At 36.9% G+C, this 21,507-nt stretch overlaps 1 protein-coding gene across 14 annotated transcripts in view; it reads left to right on the top strand.

Moving 5' to 3' along the window:
• The window catches only part of DIAPH3 (diaphanous related formin 3), a 560,663-nt gene that overhangs the window by 296,623 nt on the left and 242,533 nt on the right, over positions 1-21,507 (top strand). For 13 of the 14 annotated variants that reach the window (XM_086328449.1, XM_086328451.1, XM_086328462.1 and 10 more), the window contains one exon: positions 15,739-15,978. In XM_086328449.1, coding sequence (XP_086184575.1) covers positions 15,739-15,978 — 240 coding nt within the window. Of the gene's footprint in view, positions 1-1,450; positions 5,294-15,738; positions 15,979-21,507 lie in introns of those variants that run through there. The other variant, XM_086328463.1, reaches the window with a different exon arrangement.

Raw genomic sequence — 21,507 nt, forward strand, 5'->3', positions numbered from 1 at the left:
GTTATCACATGTAACATACCTTGGGTTATGTTTAAAACTCTTACCATGTTGTGATTTTTACTTTCAACAAAGCAGTTGTCTTTTTTATCTACACACTCCAGCATTCTTAACTCTGTTGTGTAAATCTTGACTTCCATCTGGAATCAGCTTTCTTCCACATGAAAAACTGCCATAACATTTCTTTCAGCGCTAATGAATTCTTTCAGTTTTTCTATATATGTAGAAGTCTTTTCTACCTCATTTTGAAGTATTTCCATCGGTATGGAATTCCAAGGTGATCATTTTTCCTTTCATAGTTTTAAACATGTTACTACACTGTCTTCTTTTTTGAATTATTGGGGCAGGAAATTTGCCATAACTCATAACTTTGTTTCTCTGTACATGTTTCTCTTTTTCTCTGGTTGTTTTGAAGATTTCTCCTTCGCTTGATTAATTTGATTGTAATGTAGTTTGGGTGTATAGTTTTCTTCATGTTTTGTCCTTGGGTTTCACTGAATTGAATCTGTGGATACTGGGTTTGTAGTTCCCTTTAAAGTTGAAAGTTTTATAGCCATTGTGTTTGTCAGATATCTTTCTGCATCTCCTCTCCTCTATTTCTGAAACTTAAGTTGCATATATATTATATTATTACATACATGTAAGGTTTCTCAAAGTTGTTACACAGCTCATTGGTGCCCTTTTTATTTTTTTCCCTCTTTTTTTCATTTTGGACATGTATTTCAGTTCACTAATCTTTTCTTTTATGCTATTTGATGTTTTTCTATTCAGTCAGCTCAGATAGCAAAGCTTTCTATTGTTGAAATTCAGTGCAGGTATTTTTGAAAAAACATCTTTCATGTCTCTGCTTAAAATCCTTAATCTTTTCTCAGCCTTGTTAAGCACATGAGTTATGGTAACTTTAAAGTTTCCTGTCTCATTCAATATCCCATGAATTACGAGTTTTCCATTTTGCCTCCTGAGAGCAAGTACTGTCCCCATCTTTACTGAGAGTTGGGTGCGGTTCCCTCCAGTGCTTCTGACTGATTCTTTCCTCAGTCTTCAGTAGTTTCTCACATGCGTGTGGTGTATACTACAGTTAAAGACATAAGCGGAACCTCTTGAGAATGCTGGAGCTTTCTGTCTGCATTACTGTTTCCTGTCTGGTACTCTGTCCTGAGAACTCAGCTGGGTTGGCATTCCCAGCTCTTACCTCTGTCTGGGTTGTGACACCTCCTGGCTCCCCCTGGGCTCCTTTTCAGACAGCAAGCTGGAGCAGTCATGGAATGCACCTCTTTCCCGTTTCTCGATGTCTCATTGTCTGAAAGCTGTTACCTCTGGGTGTGGAGGCGAAGGGAGATAAATGCAGTCCCTGTTTTTCCATTTTTGGCCCGAAGGGGAATTTCTCTCTGATTGTTCTAATGATTTCTAAATCCATTTCAATTTGTAAAATGATCTAGTATCTGTTTTTTAGCCAGTGCAGGAGACCCAGGTTCCATCCCTGGGTTGGGAAGATCCTCTGGAGAAAGGAATGTACCCACTCAAGTGTTCTTGCCTGGAGAATCCCACCGTCAGAGGATCCCTGCAGGCTCGAGGTCCATGGGGTCATGAAGAGTCCGACACAACTGAGCAACTTTCAGATGTCACCACTCCCTTCTTTGTCCACTGGTTTCAGCTGCATTCATTTTCTGTTCCCTGCTCAGGTTTACTGTACGCCTGCCACTCGCTCTGCCTTGGCCCAGATACCCCTTCCCTGTGGCAGGACTCATCATCTTGATGCCTCCCACCATTCTCTGTGTTATCCTGCATATTCAAGAGCAATTATCCTTATCTAAAATGATCTTACCTATTTATATTATTGTTTCTCCTTTTCTTTCCCTTTCTTTATCTGTTTACTTTAGTACATCCATTTGGACCAGGTCCCTGTCATCTTATATTCAATAGGATTCTTTGGCACATAATATATATGCAGTAAATAATTCGATATATAAATGAGTGAGTAATTTTATCTGTCTGTCATATAACTCCAGAAGTAGTCATTAACTTTTCATTGCTGAGGCAGCTTGTTCATCCATCTAGTAACTAGTACAGCTCAGCTGTGAACCATACTTTTATGATGCTGAAGGACAGCCTCCTTTTTTTTATGGTGGCAGTCACTCTTATGTGTTTGCTGTAGGTTCCCCCTGTACTTGAATTTGCTTTTAGCCCTGGTTTCTGTATGCTTCATCACTGGAGCAAATTTATTTTTAATATTTAAAGATTGACTTGAGTTAATGATAAATACAAATTACTTAGTATGTTTATGGAGGAGTTTAAATTATTGAGCTGTTGAATTTAAAATTAATTTCGGGGAATTTTGTCAAGTTGCTACTTTTTATACTTTGGTATTTTAAATCTTCTAAATAGACAACTAAGAAGTGGGGCATTTGAGTCCATAATAAGAATTAATGGTTGTTTTTTTTGGTATAGAAACACGATTGTTTCTTGTTAGACCATCTATGTAGTATTGAAATTTTATGGCACAGTCCACTTAATGTGTTTCGTTTGCAAAAACAAAACAAAACATTATAGTCACATACTAATTATTAGCCATGAATCATTCATTTGAAAACAAGTCTAAAGGATTTTGTAGTTATAAGCAAAAAGGTCTCTTATGGGTCCTCACTTTGCAGACAACATTGTTTTAAGGTTGATTTTTAGATTTGAGTATTATCTAGTGCCTGAGAATCATTTCCTGTATTCTGCAAATCTCATTATATAGGTCTAGATTCTGTCTTCTAAGACTGTTTTGGAAACATAATGGAAAATGGGAGACTGGACTTATGGAACTAAGTTAGTATAGAGTTAGACAATTTTATTGTGCTGGTGGCTTAAGGTGTAATTACAATAGATATTGACTTGTTTATTTTATATCTTATTCTTGAAGCCATCTGGAAAGCTCTATAAACGTACATTTTTAGTGAAGTTGAGTGAATACTATAACCAATATTCTATATTTAATGGCTGTCCCCTTTAACACAAAGGTGAACATTGGATGAAAATAGTTTGTATCCATACTATTTATATAGTCTTAAATCATCTTGCTATAAATAACATTATATAAGAAAGTATTGTAACTTTACATTGGAAAAACTGATGGACATCACCTTAGCTAAATATTACGTATTATTATAATATATGTACACATATATTTTTCCTTTAGTATACATATATATGAAGAGGAAGAGAGAAAATATGATGAAGCAAATGATACAAAATGGAAATATTTGGTTAATCTAGGTAAAGAGTTTTTTGTATTTTTGAAACTAAACTTGTAATAAAAGCATTTTAACATTCCATTTACAGTAATAAAACCATAAAATACTTAGGAACAAATTTTTAAAAATCTGTGGGGGTCTCCCTGGAGGCTGGGCTGTGCATATGTGGAGCAAGATTTGCCATATGGCACCTGTTGCACAGTGAGAGTAGGACAGAGATACCAGGGGTCCATCATTCCTAGGAGTCATTGGAGTTCTGGCCCTACCAGAGTAGAGGTAACTCTCACTAACATACTTGGCATTCACTCAAACAACTAGTAAGGTTGCACCTCAGGAAACATGACCAACATCCTAAAGGAGTACCTACACTAAACTGACCCTAGCAAAATTAAATCTACAGTCTTCTCTGGGAAGAATGAGTCCTAACAAGTTAGAGGGGCCAGGGAAACACCTCCCGCTTTCCACAGAATGTGAGACTAAGCCTTTTAAGACTATAAATAAGCCTATGGAGAAACTTAAAGGTGATTACCCAATGATTGATTTGCCTGCTAAATCAAGAAGGAACATTCTTCAAAGTAGTATTATACCTCAGTAGTTATTATGGCATTTTATTATTTAAGAAGTTGTAGCTCAGCTGGTAAAGAATCTGCTTGCAATGCAGGAGACCCTAATTAAATTTCTGGGTCAGGAAGATCCACTGGAGAAGGGAAAGTCTACCCACTCATTCTCGGGCTTCCCTTGTGGCTCAGCTGGTAAAGAATCTGCCTACAAAGCAGGAGACCTGGGTTTGATCCCTGGGTTGGGAAGATCCCCTGGAGAAGGGAAAATATACCCACTCCAGTATTCTAGCCTAGAGAATTCCGTGGACTGTATAGTCCATGGGGTCGCAAAGAGTTGGACAGAACTGACCAACTTTCACTTTCACAGTTAATAAAATAGAATGTATAGTCAAAGGAAAAAGCAGTCAAATCAACAAGAGGGGCCTGATTTTAGATTTCAAATGTAAAGACTTTAATGTGGATATTATAAATATGTTTAACGAACTAAAGGAAATTATCTTTGAGAATTAAAGGAAAGCAAAACTGAAAAGTTCAGTAACTGAATTAAAATATTCAATTTGTAGGTTAAGTATATTGGAAATAGACAATCTAAAACACCTGTAATTGTAGTCCCAACAGGACAAGAGAGTGAGATTGTGGCTGGCAAAATATTTGAAGAAATAAGGGCAAAGAAATGTCAAATTGAGTGGAAAAAATAAACTTATGGTTCAAGAATCTCAGTAAACTACATTCAGGATAAATATAAAGAAAAAGACACTTTGGCACATTCTAGTGAAACTGCTTATAGACAAAGACGAGAAAGTAATTTGAGGCTAAAGGAAACATGAAAAATTAAGGAGATGGATATAGCTGATTTTCTAGAAATAATCAAAAGCAGGAGTCAACAGAATGGTGTATTTAAAATGCTGAAGTAAACAAACTCTGTAAACTCAAAATTCTCTATTTAGTAGATACCCTTCCAAAATAGGGTAAAGTGAATACACTTTTAATTATGTGAAAGCAAAGAGTTTGTGCCCATCACAGCTGTCCTACCAGAAAAGCTAAAGTTGCCTTGCAGGCCAAATGAAAGTGATACTAGATGAAAACTGGTATCCACAAAAAGGAATCAGTACCATGTGAAATAATAAATGAACTGTGCTTTTTTTCTTCTCATAATTTACTTAACAGAAACCTAATAATTAAATAATGACATTGCAGGGTAGTGTTTGTGTAGAAGCAAAAGCTGTGATGGTAGTTGCACAAATGGTTGGGTAGGATGGATGGAATTGCACTGTTGTAACATTATGACACACATGAAATGAATCAGAGTGTGAAGTGTGACTGAAATGCTAAAGGGGGGAGTCAGGAAATGAAAACCGTAAAAAAGCATAATATTGACTTAACAGTCACTCTAAATAGACTACATAAAGATGCATACTGTTCGTCCTACAGGAACCAGGAAAAATCAGAAGAAAAAAAATGGAGTACTAAAAATTGCTTGATAAACACAAAAGCGGGAAAGGAGAACAGAGATGTAAAGGGCAGACAGGACAAATACAAAACACATAATAAGCAGTAAGAAAAGTAGCATAGCTATGTATATTTCAGAGAATGCATATTTCAAGACAAATCATCTTTTAAGAGATAGTGGCATTACACAAGGATACAAGGACTAATTTACAAGAAACAATCATCTTAAATGTGTATGTACCTAATAAAGAGCATTAAAATTCATGAAACAAAACCTGTAGAATTAAATGGAGAAATAGATAGCTTCCCAATCATAATGAGATTTTAATGCCCCTCTTTCATTTAATTCTAGTAAAAGTATATCAAAAAAGAAGACAGTAAATATTTGAGAAACAAAACTGTTCTATCAACCAGATTGTTCTAATTGGTATTTATAGAAAATTTCCCATGTAACTGCAAAATATACATTCTTTTCAAATACACATGGAACATTCACCAAGGTAGACCATATGGAAACATAAAATAAGTCTCAGTAATTTTCCAAAGATTGAAATCTTTTAGAGTATGCTTTCTGTCTAAATTGGAATTAAATTGGACAAAAACAATAATAGAACATCTCTCACTGTTTGAAAATTGGATAACATAGTATTAAATTGTTTGTGGGTCAAAGAAGAAATTATTTTGAAATTCATGAAAATGAAAGCACTGAAAAAATAAAACAATTCTCAAATTTCAATCAGTAATCAAAGAAGGGCCAAAATAATCTACTACAGACCCATATCATATATAAACATACATGTAAAAATTGTCAATAAGATATTTTTGTATCAAGTAGTGCATAAAAAGGAGAGTGTATTGTTACCAATTTGTACAAGGTTAGTTTAACACTTGAAAATTAATTAATGTAGTTGACCATATTATAAAACAATAAGGAGAAAAATCATACAATTATCTATATACAAAATAAAAGCATTTGACAGAATTCTATCTTGTTTATGATATGTAAGAACTCCTAGCAAGTAAAAATAGAAGAAAACTTTTTCAACCTGATAAAGGACATCTGTGGAAAACATGGGACTGTCCTCATGCTTAGTTGCAAAAGATTAAATTCTTTGTCATTTATAATTTGGAAACCAGACAAGGAAATCTATTCTTATCACCTTTATGCATTATAATATATATTCTAACTTGTGTAATAAGAAAATGAGATAAAAGGCCTGTATTTTGGAAATGATGTAAGTGAACTTATTATCTATGTGAATAGATAAGGAATCTATAGGAAACTTAGAAGGTCACAAAATAGTTGCTATATGAAAATCAGTTGTATTTTTCTATATAAGCAATGATATATTGGAAAACAAATTAAAAATAGTACTATTTACAGTAGCATCAAAAATGTAAAGTATATAAGGACACATTTCACTAAACATGTGCAAATTTTCTATACTACAACTACCAAGTTATTGCTGAGAGAACTTATAGAAGTTGTAAATAAATGGTGATATATATACCATGCTTCTAGAGTGGAAGACTAAATTTGTTAAAATTACATTTTTCCCTCAAATGATCTATAGATTCCTAATATATTCAGTCTCAATCAGTCCCAGCAGGTCTTACAATAGTAACTGACAAGATTGTACAAAAATTCATATGTCATGCAAAGGACTTGGAATGGACAAAATCAATTTTGAGAAAGACAAATTTGAAGGACCTAGAGTACTGATTTGTTATCAAGACAGTAATGTTTTCTCTTAAAGATATATAAACTTTTTTCTTAAAAGTTTAGAGTTTAAAGACTCACAAAGATACCATCAGTTGATTTTCAACAAAGACTTGAAGGCTAGCGAGTAGAGAAAGGAACTTCTTTGTACCAAATGGTGCTGTGAAAAGTCCTTCATCATACCATGTGTGCATGCTAAGTCACTTCAGTCGTGACCGACTCTGCAGCCCTGTGGACTGTAGCCCACCAGGCTCCTCTTTCCATGGGATTCTCCAGGCATGAATACTGGAGTGGGTTGCCATGCCCTCCTCCAGGGGATCTTCATGGCCCAGAGCTAGAACCTGCGTCTCTTAACATTTCCTGCATTAGAAGGAAATGGCAACCTACTCCAGTATTCTTGCCTGGAGAATCCCATGGACAGAGGAGCCTGGTGGGGCTATGGTCCATGGGGTTGCAAGAGTAAACCACCACCAGCGCCACCTGGGAAGCCCTCATCATACCATACAGACTAGTCAATGAAGGGGGGACTACAGACCTACACATGAAAAGATAAGGCTTCCAGAATAAAGCCTAACATTGGCAGACAGGAGTAAGTGGTATAAACCACTTTGTAAAAAGGTTGACAATTTTTGTTCGGTTAAGTATACATTTACACTCTCCCTTTTAGATATTTAATAGAAATGAAGACTCAGACAAGAGTTTTCATAGTATCCTGTGTGAGTGTCCCTGGGCTGCCACAGCAGAGGTCCACAGTGTCAGGGGCTTGAAACAGCAGTCATTTATTCTGTCACACTTGTGGAGACCTTTGGTCCCGCATGGCACTCTTGGCAGGGTTGGTGCCTTCTGGAGACTCTGAGGAAGAATCTGTATTCTGCCTCTCTCCTAGCACCTGGTAGCCTTTGGTATTTCTTGACTTGGAACAACATGCCATTCTTTGCTCCTTCCCATTCTTCACGTTTCCTTCTCCTGTGTGTGTGTCTCTCTCTCCTTTCCCTTAAAATGGCGTGGCATTAGATTCAGGGATCACCCTAAATCCTGCATGGTCTCACCTGGAGGTCTTTAATACTCAGTCATACTACGTGTATGCAAATCTCGAAGCCATTTTATTGAGTGAAAGAAATCAGATACAAAAGTGCTTACTGAAAGTTTCCTTTATATAAATTTCAAGAACAGGCAAAACTTAGTTATAATGATAGCAGTGAAAACATTGGTTTTTGTGTTAGCGTGCGAATTGTCTGGAAGCAGACGTGAATGAATTTAAGATACCAGAATGGTTCTGGGTGTTATGCCAGCTTTTTAATTCATCAGATATGAAACTTATGTGTGAAGAGGGTTTTGCTAAGACTGCCAAATTAAATAAGAAACCTCTCGCTCTCTAACTTCACAACTTGCAGATCCTGAGTATCTGCAGAACTCGTTTGGACCTGCTGTGAAATCCTTAGTGGTCCAGAATTGATAAGCATTTGTACAAAAAGAGAAAGCATATCTGATGTCTATAGCAATTGTCTATTTCTTGATGAGCTGAAGGAATATACGTTTTATCCTTTTAATATTTTTTGTATAATTCTTGGCTTTATCTTGTTCCTATGGCAAAATGTAAAAAAAAATGCCATGTGTACTTTGCTGTTGTATAGTTTAAAAAATAACTTTAGCTTATCAGTTTTATTACCATAAGGGCACATTTATTTAAAAGAACAGTCTTGTTACCATCTTTCTAAATTCCATATATATGCGTTAGTATACTGTATTTATGTTTTTCCTTCTGGCTTACTTCACTCTGTATAATAGGCTCCAGTTTCATCCACCTCATTAGAACTGATTCAAATGTATTCTTTTTAATGGCTGAGTAATACTCCATTGTGTATATGTACCACAGCTTTCTTATCCATTCATCTGCTGATGGACATCTAGGTTGCTTCCATGTCTTGGCTATTATAAACAGTGCTGTGATGAACATTGGGGTACACGTGTCTCTTTCCCTTCTGGTTTCCTCAGTGTGTATGCCCAGCAGTGGGATTGCTGGATCATAAGGCAGTTCTATTTCCAGTTTTTTAAGGAATCTCCACACTGTTCTCCATAGTGGCTGTACTAGTTTGCATTCCCACCAACAGTGTAAAAGGGTTCCCTTTTCTCCACACCCTCTCCAGCATTTATTAGTTGTAGACTTTTGGATCGCAGCCATTCTGACTGGTGTGAAATGGTACCTCATAGTGGTTTTGATTTGCATTTCTCTGATAATGAGTGATGTTGAGCATCTTTTCATGTGTTTGTTAGCCATCTGTATGTCTTTTTTGGAGAAATGTCTATTTAGTTCTTTGGCCCATTTTTTGATTGGGTCATTTATTTTTCTGGAGTTGAGCTGTAGGAGTTGCTTGTATATTTTTGAGATTAGTTGTTTGTCCGTTGCTTCATTTGCTATTATTTTCTCCCATTCTGAAGGCTGTCTTTTCACCTTGCTAATAGTTTCCTTTGATGTGCAGAAGCTTTTAAGGTTAATTAGGTCCCATTTGTTTATTTTTGCTTTTATTTCCAATATTTATGGACTCTGTGGGAGAGGGAGAGGGTGGGAAGATTTGGGAGAATGGCAATGAAACATGTAAAATATCATGTAGGAAACGAGTTGCCAGTCCAGGTTCGATGCATGATGCTGGATGCTTGGGGCTGGTGCACTGGGACGGCCCAGAGGGATGGTATGGGGAGGGAGGAGGGAGGAGGGTTCGGGATGGGGAACACATGTATACCTGTGGCAGATTCATTTTGATATTTGGCAAAACTAATACAATTATGTAAAGTTTAAAAATAAAATAAAATTAGAGAAGGAAAAAAAAAAAAAAAAAAGAACAGTCTTGATAGTCTGAGCACTATCCAGGAATAAGGCACTTGAATAGCTATGTTTTTGATGCCTTTCCTGAAGTGCAATGAACTTTTTTTTTTTTTTTTATTCTGAGGATTCTGGAGATCATGAAAATATTGGCCAGCTAAACAGTAAAAGGTAGATATTTTTCATATAGTTTGCTTAGGAAAATCAAGTTCTAAACCCCTTCTGAAGGATCTTAGTCTCTTGTTAGACCTTCTTCCTTCTCAGATGGCACTTTCCTCCCATCCCTGTGTCGTTTTTTATAGTCTTGTCTTTCGCAAAGATCCACTTGTTTTTTTCACCTTCTCCTTACTTCTCACACCTGTCTTACAGGGAGTGGAAGACTTAGCTAGTGTGAAAATGTGAGTGGCCAGTGCAGTATCGGGACAGTAAAAGTGGATCTGAAAATATATAGGGTAGTTGGGTATACCCAGAAGGAAAGAATGGAATGTGAAGAGTAGCAGGCAGAGCTCACAACAGGGTATCTCGTCTCCATAGTGTTTTATCTAATAACTGCTATGGGGAAATTAAAGTGTGTTCTTGTCCGTAGGAAAATACGGTAGAAGTAGTTTGAGTATCAGATGGCTTTTAAGTTGCAGTTGTTAACTTTCATGTTATGATGCTCTGAGTGTCTTGCACAGTTAGTTGACAGCAAGTTAGCTCTAGACTCATGCCCTCTGGCCCTGTGACCTTGCAGGAGTCATTTAACTTTCCAGAAACACTGTCCCATTGTTCCTTATAATTATGTATTTAGAAAGTGTCTAAAGTAAAGGTTTAAAGCAGTATTGATAAATTAATTCAGACTCAAGCTAGTAGCTTTTCAGTCAGCACGTTGCTTATGTTAGAAAGTTAAATGAATGATTAATTAGTCTTACAACAACTTACAACAAGATATGGAGTGTGTTCTCAAACTTCTTGTGAGGTGTGCCTGTGCAAGGCTGCAGGCAAGAAGTGGGAAAACCCAACAAGTTTTGAAAAAGTTTGCTCCTGAAATACCATGTTTGTAAAAGAAACTGAATAAAGAGGACCAGATATGGTGTTAAATGTAGTTGGTATAAAAATGTCAAATAGATTCTGTTTTTCTCCCCCATGAAATAATAGATAAAATTAAAATTATATGTGAAAAACATAACCATAATGAGATTATGGGAGATTATATCTCCTGGAAGACTTTTCCTCCTTTTTGCCCTTTCAGACAGATGGCAAGAATTTGATGACACAAGGGCAGCAACCACGACTTCTGTGCCGCTCACAGCACTGAGTGGGCACCCAGTCAATGCTTGTTGGTTCATTGATTTTCTAAAGGTCTTTTTGTCTTACTTTGTACCTGCTCCAACCATACAAATGTTGCAGTGAACAAAATCTTGAAATAAAAATTACTCTTTGTTTTCTGGATATTGCTTTCGATTTTATCCAGTCTCTGTTCTTAGGTGTTTTCATTCTGGTATGTGACGTCTATGGTCATGTGATGGGGTGGTTGCCAGAGCACTGCTCCCTGCCTTCAAAAAATAGTAGTAAAGTCAAAACATTTTTACTTTCTTTTTTATGCCTTTAGTTTGATCTCCAAAGTATAACTCAGTGTTATCAGATTTTGGTGCTGTGAGTTTACATTGCTAAGACCCTGTAGTAAAAAATGTAAAGGATGCCTCTGGAAAAAATGAATTCTAATTTGTTCTAACCTTCTAATTATTTGCTGTCTTATAGTTAAGTTTTATAATAGTCTTTCCTTTTTTTTAATGACTTTCTGTTAGCTTTGAGAATATTTTTTGAGCATCATAGCTCTCCATTTCTCCATCCAGTCTAGTCTTTGGCAGATAAATTTTTGAGGAAGAAAACCAGAGTGCAGATGTCCAGTTTGAAGGGCTGAAGAAACCCTCAGGATTTAAAAAAAATTTATTTTTAAATTTTTAACCTTTTTCTTTGATCCCATCTGAAGAACTAGACTTTGATTTGACCAATAAGAAAAATAACTGCTGTTATCTTTGTAGATCACAAGATTTAGGTCTTACAACATTAGGTTTCATTGAGGTCTTTTCTTTCTTTTAAATAAAAGGGAAAGCCATTTGGTCTGGGGCATCAGTGTAGGCTGAACGGTAGACTATAAACAGGCTCAAGTTCTGGTGATTTCTCAAGTGCCTTTCCAATATGGTAATTTTGTTCACTAAAATGCATTTGTTTATTTTCAGTCAAGATACTAACTTTTCAAATTTGGGAGGAAAAAAACAATATGAAAAAGACATCTAATTACAAAAAGTGTTAAAAGATCTGTTTACATTATTCTTCCTGACTTTGCTTTGTTGGGACTTTCCATAAACTCATAGCACTTTTCCCTGCATTGCATCACAGACTTTATTTTTTCAAGGAACCTGTCCCTAGTGCCAGGTAGACTCATTACTCATATAAATCTAGGTTATATTTTTCTAGGAAAATTAATTACTTTGTACTGGCTACATATGGTGAGCTTGTCAGCAGGAAAGCTTTAACAAACTTTGGGGTAGTTTAATATAGGCTTTTAGGTAGTCTTTTTTCTATTTGCACATGAGGTAGTATATTAATATATGTTAAAATTAATATATATATAAAATTTTGCAAAAATAATATTTTGCATCAGGTATTAAAGAATTCTTTCCTTGTTTATTGTTGTTTTTGTTCATGTTCAGTCTCTTAAGTCATGTCCTACTCTTTGTAACCCCATAAACAGCAGCTCAGTGATTGCATCTAACCATCTCTCATCCTCTGTCGTCCCCTTTTTCTCCCGCCCTCAATCTTTCCCACCTCTGGGTCTTTTCCAGTGAGTCAGTTCTTCACATCAGGTGGCCAAAGTATTGGAGCTTCAGCATTAAGAGTCTTCTCCAATACCACAGTTCAAAAGCATCAGTTCTTCAGATCTCAGCTTTCTTTAAAGTCCAACTCTTATGTCTGTACATGACTACTGGAGAAACCATAGTTTGACTAGATGGACCTTTGTTGGAAAAGCGATTTCTCTGCTTTTTAATACGTTTTCTAGGTTGGTCATAGCTTTTCCTCCATGGAGCAAGTGTCTTTTAGTTTCATGGTTCTTATTTACAGCAAAGTACCAAATACCTGACTTTATAATCATTACTGAGGGCATAGGCTGAAAGCAGAGATGGCTGTGGGTCCATAATACCCCTTCTGAATGGCTATAACCATATGTGTGCGTGTGACTGCTCCCTTGTATGTCTTATTGTTCTGAAGACTAAATTAAAAGTAGCACAATCTGGAATCAAGATTGCCGGGAGAAATATCAATAACCCCAGATATGCAGATGACACCACCCTTATGGCAGAAGGTGAAGAGGAACTAAAAAGCCTGTTGATGAAGGTGAAAGAGGAGAGTGAAAAAGTTGGCTTAAAACTCAACATTCAGAAAACGAAGATCATGGCATCTGGTCCCATCACTTCATGGGAAATAGATGGGGAAACAGTGTCAGACTTTATTTTTTTGGGCTCCAAAATCACTGCAGATGGTGACTGCAGCCATGAAATTAAAAGACGCTTACTCCTTGGAAGGAAAGTTATGACCAACCTAGACAGCATATTCAAAAGCAGAGACATTACTTTGCCAACAAAGGTCCATGTAGTCAAGGCTAAGGTTTTTCCAGTGGTCACGTATGGATGTGAGAGTTGGACTGTGAAGAAGGCTGAGGGCCAAAGAATTGATGCTTTTGAACTGTGGTGTTGGAGAAGATTCTTGAGAGTCCTTTGGACTGCAGGGAGATCCAACCAGTCCATTCTGAAGGAGATCAGCCCTGGGATTTCTTTGGAAGGAATGATGCTAAAGCTGAAACTCCAATACTTTGGCCACCTCATGCGAAGAGTTGACTCACTGGAAAAGACTCTAATGCTGGGAGGGATTGGAGGCAGGAGGAGAAGGGGACGACAGAGGATGATATGGCTGGATGGCATCACTGACTCGATGGATGTGAGTCTGAGTGAATTCCGGGAGTTGGTGATGGACAGGGAGTGCTGCGATTCATGGGTCTCAAAGAGTCGGACACGACTGAGTGACTGAAGTGTTCTGAACTGACTGAATAGAGTATCATACAGAATGGTCCAGTACAATATAGTTATGTACAAATAGTAAATTTGTAATATTTAAATAAGGATACAAATTCCAGGTAAGTAAGTCCATTTGGAAACATTGTATAACAAATGAAATGACTTTATGAGAAGTAATCACAGCTTATATCTACTTTCTGTGCTAAGGCATACAACATCCAAACAATGATTTGTGCCCACTAAGAATGAGTATCCTAAGAAGGCCTCACTTTGTCTTTCTAAAATTTATTTTTATTACTAGAGTCATTCTATAATTAGTAATATTTCCCATACTTTAAAAAAATGTCCCTTTTGAGCTTACAATTTCTATCCTTCTAGGAGAAAATATTTTCTCTATATGGGAACTTGAAGACATTGCTTGGAATCAAGGAATTTTAAGACATTCCTTAGAGTACTTTGTAGAGGGACTTCTTAATAACTGTATTAGTTTAGGTTTTAGAATCTTGATTGTATACACGTAAACATTTAACAGGTCAAATGGGTGGGAGAATACTATATGTACATTAGATATTTAAATTATTTGCTGAGAAAGTAGTAACTCTGAGAGTTCGGTTCATCTGAAGATACTCTCTCAGAGGTATCTCCTGAGAACTCTTTATTGCTCCAGTTTTGTTAGATGAGTTAACTGGGTTATCTTTCTGTGTTAGTAAGGTGGTATCTGTAGTGTCCTGTTGGAGTCTAATAAGTTCAGGCTTTTGTACGGTATATTTTATTTTAAATAACAGTCATTATATTATGAGCAGATAGCTTTCTGTCTCCTTAATGAAATCCTATAAGCTTCACATGACTTTTTTTTTTTTTTTTTTTTTTAGCTTTTCCTTTAGGGTCTGTGACAAACACAACTCTTTCCTATTTTAATCTTATATTCTGTCACTGTTTTTTCCTTGACCTTGCCTCAAAATACTGATGTTTATGATTGTTATTGAAGTTCACTGGTTTTGGTACTGCTGCACCATCAATCTGCTTTGTCTCAAATTTCTAATATGTTTGGTCAAAGAATTCACATGTAACTTAAACAATGTACATCCCAAGTCCTCCGGCTCCTTCCTCGTGTGTTGCTTGGATGTGGTTTGGGGGTAGATTGAAGGCCGGAGCTTGCTGGCCCTCTAGCCCCTTGTTCTTTGCGATGCTCTCAGCCTCTCTCACACCCAGGACAGGAGCCCGAGTCCGACTGCGCCTCTCGTGTGCGTGGCCGACTGTGGCCGCCGTTGGGCTCCTGCTCTGCGCGCTTCCCAGCTCTAACTGCCCCAAGCCCGTGGTGGGTGTCACTCTGCAGCCCTGTGTTTCTGAAGGAAGTCAGTTTAGCACAAATTGAGACCTATTTACTGTCCCTCGATCTAACACACACTGTTAGTCAGCACGGTTCTTGCAGACAACAGTTGCTCTTTGAAGAAAACAAACCCTCTTTAGACCTGTCTGAATCTGTTAAATTAATCTGTTAAATAAATGCTGGTCATACCCAGCATTTTCAGTATTGAACAAAAATTAAAGCAGTGCTATGTATGAATGCTCTGTAATTTGTTGCATCTGTATCCTGTTACCTTTTAAAAATTGTTTTTTAAAAAATTATGTGTACTTTATTTCTCAGTTAAACTTTGTCACTTAACTGAAGCTTTCTTTTCAACAAGCATTTAAATTGTTAATTTTTTCTTTGAGGGATGACTCTGGATTCTTCACAAAAACATGCAGGGTTTTTCTCTCTTCCCGCTATCAGTTTTAGGGGACATATTGCTTCTTCCGTACTGTCATACCAATAAATCATCCCAGATTACTTGCAGCCACACAGTACTAAAGTATACCATGCATTTTAAAGGAAATCTGCTATTTTCTCTTTAATCAGATGAGCAATGTGAAGAGACTACGGCCACGGCTCAGTGCTATTCTCTTTAAGCTTCAGTTTGAAGAGCAGGTGAACAACATCAAACCTGACATCATGGCTGTCAGTGCTGCCTGTGAAGAGATCAAGAAGAGCAGGGGCTTCAGCAAGTTGCTGGAACTGGTGTTGCTAATGGGAAACTACATGAATGCTGGCTCCCGGAATGCACAAACCTTTGGATTTAACCTTAGCTCTCTCTGTAAAGTGAGTTTGTTATTTGTTTTTCCAATTTATTTCTTAATTGGAGGAAAATTGCTTTACAATGTGGTATTGGTTTCTGCAATACAACAGCTCAAATCAGCCATAATTATACATATATATCACCTCCCTCTGAACACTTATTCTTAAATGTCAGCCCTGACTGCATTATTTATTCTTTAATTTGATATGCTCATTGTCAATAACTTAAACTGAACCATCAACCCAAACCCAGAGTGAACTGAGCTAATTTACTCAACCTCTGAACTAAATCCAAATATTACTTATCTCTGATCTGCAAATTCAAATGAAGGATTTTTGTTTAATAGCAAGATTGTGTTGTAAATCTATGGCTTCTCAAACTGAATGAAATGGAACATCAAAATATTATTTAAGCCTAATATTCATTCAATATAAATACCTGCATATAACAGTATATATATTGAGAATTGCTTGTGATTGCCACTAAAATTTTTACCTTTGGCTATTTAAATATTTCTTTGCATTTTTCTTTTTTGAAAGCTGACGAAAGGGAAAGTAAATTGAGACTGCTTTATATAAAAGGAAAGTCATATTAGGAATAAACATAACTCAGAAGTCATTAATGATTTTGAGATATTTCTATTTAAATATAATGTTGGAGGAGATGAAAATTTAGTAAGTTTAGAGGTTTTTTTCCCTTCAGTTTTTTCTGTAGGTTAAATTTTCTTAGAGCAAATCCATTCAGTGTTTTATATAGCAGAGCTCTAAGAAGCGGGCCATAGTAATAGTGCTTTATTGATCTGCTTACACCAAATTCTTCTCAGTTACACAGCACAAGAAAAGCTTTCTCTTATTCTTGACCTGGTCACATCTACACTCCCTGATTAAGGAATTTGATTATTGTTATTGCCAGTTTGATAGGGGAGGTGAGAAACACGCTCAGCTTTAGCTGTGGGTTACTGAATGGTTAGTCTCTTGGTGCTTTCCTGGCTTTTCTTGCACGATTCCCCTGGCTTATGCCTCCTTTTGGTAGCAGTGCCTTGTGAACTTTTCTCCTCTCCCATATCCATCTTTTCACTCTTCTCTCCGTGTTTTCTTAGCCTGCTATGTTCAGTGAAGATCCCTAGCAAGAATTAAGATGGGATTCATAAGACATGTGTTAAAGACTGCATATTTATAGAGTGCTTACTCCTGTGTAAAACACTTGTCCTCATCATTTCATTTTGTGTATATGATTAATATTTACCTGGGATACATGGAATTCATATTTTTCATATGTAAGCCATTAAGCATACTTAAATATTTCAGTGGACCTGTATACTAAAGTTATGGTAGCAGAGTTAAGAGAGAACGGCTAGCTAGACTAAGGGAGGGCAGTTACTCAGTCGGAAAGGAGCAGGAATTTGAGCTGGATCTGGAAGGATGAGTGGGTGTTCCCTGAGAGGAAAAAGCATTCTAAAAAAGCATCAACAGTTCATATAAAGGGTTATATCATGGCATGTGTGAGTATACCAAGTGATCAGTTATTGTTGAAGGGGCTTCACTGGTAGCTCAGATGGTAAAGAATCTGCCTGCAATGCTGGGGATTTGGGGTCGATCCCTGGATCAGGAAGATCCCCTGAAGAGCGAAATGGCAACCCACTCCAGTATACTTGCCTGGAGAATTCCATGGACAGAGGAGCCTGGTGGACTACAGTCCATGGGGTTGCTAAGAGTCAGACATGACTGAGCGACTCACACTTTCCCTTTTGGATGGAGGAGGAGTGGAGAAAATAGAAATGAAATAATAAGCTGGTCTCAATGATGAAGAGCTTAGGTGTCATGCCGTATGGTAAAGGCTTTATGAAGGCATGTTCTGTAGATCAAGTGATGTTATCATCTGTCTTCCAGGAAGATAATTGTAGCAGCAGGATGGAAGAAAGGCAAGCTGCACCTTCCAGTACTGTCACCATTAGCCATATATGACTTTTCAAATTTCAGTCAATTACTATTTAAGTAAACTTAAAAATTTTTAGTTCCTCAGTCACACTTAGCATGTTTCAAGTGAGTCAGTGTCCATACATGCAGACAGCGTAAGTATAGCACGTTTCCATCACTATTGTATTGGACAGCGTTGGGTTAGGGGATTATAGTGGGGAGAGACTCAGTGATTGGCTGACCTGTGTCACATAACCTATGAGGGCACCAGGGGAAATGGAGCTGAGAGGATAGCTGGGGATGGAAGAGGAAAAAGGGAGGATTCAAAGATAATTCCTTGCTACTGACGTGTTTGAAACTGTTGCTCAAAAGAGAGATGAGTTCAGGCTGATTTTGGTGTTTCCTATCTCTAGTTTCTAGAGTAGGCGATGGTGACCCACTCCTGTATTCCTGGCTGGGAGATCCCATGGAGAGAGGAGCTTGGTGGGCTACAGTTCTTGGGGTTGCAAAAATCAGATACGACTCAGTGACTAAACCACAAACAACAGTCTCTGTTACCTCAGTGTCTTAAAAGGCATCTGCTTGAAGCTGCCTTCTTTATATATTTTACATATATTTGAGGGTCCACTATGAAATGGTCACTGTGCTCTGAGATGATGGAGGTCTGACTAAGGTAGTTGCAAAGGGGTAGAGGGGATGGCGGGAAGTGTCCATGTTTAAGGAACATCTAGGAATTGGGAAGGCATGGTGATTATGAGTTTGGAGTCTGAAGGGCAAGGAGGCAAGCAAGATTGCCAGTTCAAGCTTCCCCTGAGAAGAAAGGAAGTAAAATAGGGCTGGGGGTGAGATGGCAGAGAAGTTGAGTCCACACGTGGAAACTACTGGAGTTTGCTTCAAACTGCTGAGCGTCTGTTCTGGCTTCAGATTGTGTATCTCGGAACAATGACCAGCTCACAAGAAGCTGACCACATGCCTTCCCTCATGCCTTCCTTCAAAGAGAGGTGGAGACAAGAGGTTAGGTCTGATTAACGAAGAGGAAGTGCCTCGTGTAGTGCTTGGTCCGTAGTAAATGCTGAATAAATAGCTGTTGAATGGATAGCAGTGCACAAAGCAGTACATTCAGTGTTATGTAAAGACAGTGTTGTTATGTGGTTGAAAACAGATATCCTCTCATATTGATACACAGTTGCTGATGCATAATGATTTAAAACCCTTTGCAAATACAGTGCCTGCTGCTAATATTTTACTGTAGTCAAGCTATAAACCTGTTAATCTGTCTCCAGATAATAGGGTTGACTATATTTTCAGTCAGTGTTACTGGATATTTTGATCTTCCCTGTTAGGAGCCTTCTGTTGTACAAGAAACAAAATAAATACTACAACTTCATATTTTTTATTAGCCTACATGTCAAGTTGAAAGCATATATTGAACAAGATGGTATCTCATCATGTTTGTTATCAGAAGTAGCAGCTTGATCTTTGACAATTGTGATTGAATTTTCACACTGAGCATGAAGCATTTGCTTTGATGATAAGCCCCATACAAGGAATTCCATATTTATTTGACAGTAGAAAGACAGGGTAATATTTTAATCTGTTCAAACATGCTGGGTAATTATATGCCATTTAATATTCTATATCCAAAGTCTTTACTTTTAAGTGTGCTTTATAAATTTAGCTTAAGTGTGTGGAAAGTTAAATTGTTAACTTTGCATTGTTCAGAGATAAATACATGAATAGTGAATTCTATATGCATTGTAATTTGGTTTTAGGGACTATATTATCTTCTTTTATATCTTTGATTGAGATGACTAATGAACTATATTATAATTTATATTATGATAAACTATATTACAATAAAACTATAACATCAGTGACTCAATGGACATGGGTTTGAGCAGTCTCTGGAAGATGGTAATGGACAGGGAAGCCTGGAGTGCTACAGTTCATGGGTCACAGAGATTTGGACACAACTGAGCAACTGAACTGAACCATAATAAATGAGTTCAGAAAGAAAAGATTTTACTTTCTTTTACCCAAAGATTTGATAGGGTCTGTGATAAATATAAAGATAAAATTTGAGACATAAAGTAACCATAGACTAGAATGTATTAAGATGTAAGTGTAAATTAAAGTAGGTGGTAGGCTTGAGGCTTTCTGATGGAAAAAGTGAAGTGCAGAACATGGTCATGAGACTTTGTGAACTAAATATTTTAATTTCTCTTATTAGCCAAGGCTGCACTTCATGCGAAATTTTGCCTGAATTTCATTATAAATGGAACATAGGATGTCGAGCAGTGTTCTTTTAAATAGCAAATGAAAAAAATCAATGTCATGAAGATCTTTCTTTTAGAAACATCTCCCCCCCATCAGCCACCCCCTTCCCTTGCAAATATGTACTCAGAGCGTGTTACAGGGTAACACTCTAAGAGAGCCCTGATAGTGAGATGCTGCTTCTGCTGCTATTTAGTTACAGTCATGTTCGACTCTTTGAGACCCTGTGGACTGTAGCCTGCCATGCGCTTCTGTCCATGGAATTTCCGAAGCAAGAGTACTGCAGGTCCTGAATAAAATATAATAATCTCAAACTGCTTATTATCCAAATTTAAGTAATATCTTTGGAGGATTTTACGAATGACAAGCACTCTCTCCATTCTTCTATATAGTCTGATGTTTATCCTTTTAAAAAGCCAAGCCATCAGAAAGCAAGGCACTTATACCATTTTGCTTAAACTAGGGATAGCATTACTATAACTGAAAAGTACAGATGTATCATCTGTTAATAAGCAGTTTGAGATTACATTCTTTTATCCGGACCTGCTCTTGACTAAATGCAAATTTGTATCCTTAGAAATCCAATCAGCAATCAGGTAGGTGCTTGTCTGACCAAAATGCCCACCTAGAAATATGTATATGTTGTTGGTGCTAAAATTAGTAATTTTAGAGAATCTGTGTGGAGCCAGGTAAGTCAGTATTCTAGAAAAAGGGGGTTGACTCAACCATCAAACTCAACACCATATCAAATATATGAGATGATTTTAACTTGTTTTTGAAAAGATGTTGTCAATTCAGAAACAATGATTATAACATGCTTGTATATATTACTGATGTCTGCTAAAATGTTTGATTTCTAAATAATGAATCATCCTAATCAGTACAATTGAATGATGGAGCTGTTGTTCTAGGTAGCTAAACTGACTACCTGTACTGGGATAGTAAATATAAGTTTTGGAAGAGTTTACCGGTTATAAGAAGTTATATCAGTTTATGTAGTGTTGTTAGTTGGAGGGGAGGGATTACAGAAAAACATCACTGTTGATTTATCTATAAATTTATCCATATTGTCACTTATAGGAAATTTCCTATTATCAGTGGCAGTAGAATGTTCAATTAATTCATTTCAGAGGTGAAGCTATCAAAGCATATGTAATAATGGGATGGTTGGTATCGGGAGTTAGATATTAAATGCAATGGTGGCAGGCCAGTTTGAATTTTGTCTGTTACCTTTTCAAGTGCGTGAAATTCTTATTTGGTCTGTATGTTTCTTTTATAAGCATAGACTAACCAAAAGTCGGATAATTTCACCAAAGCTGTGATGGGGAGAGTTTTTAGAAATGTGTTTAGTCTCTTCATTCT

The sequence above is a fragment of the Bos grunniens genome, chromosome 12 (assembly GCF_055505025.1).
Source record: "Bos grunniens cultivar Pamir isolate PY7600 chromosome 12, Bosgru_T2T1.0, whole genome shotgun sequence".
NCBI classification, from domain to species: domain Eukaryota; kingdom Metazoa; phylum Chordata; class Mammalia; order Artiodactyla; family Bovidae; genus Bos; species Bos grunniens.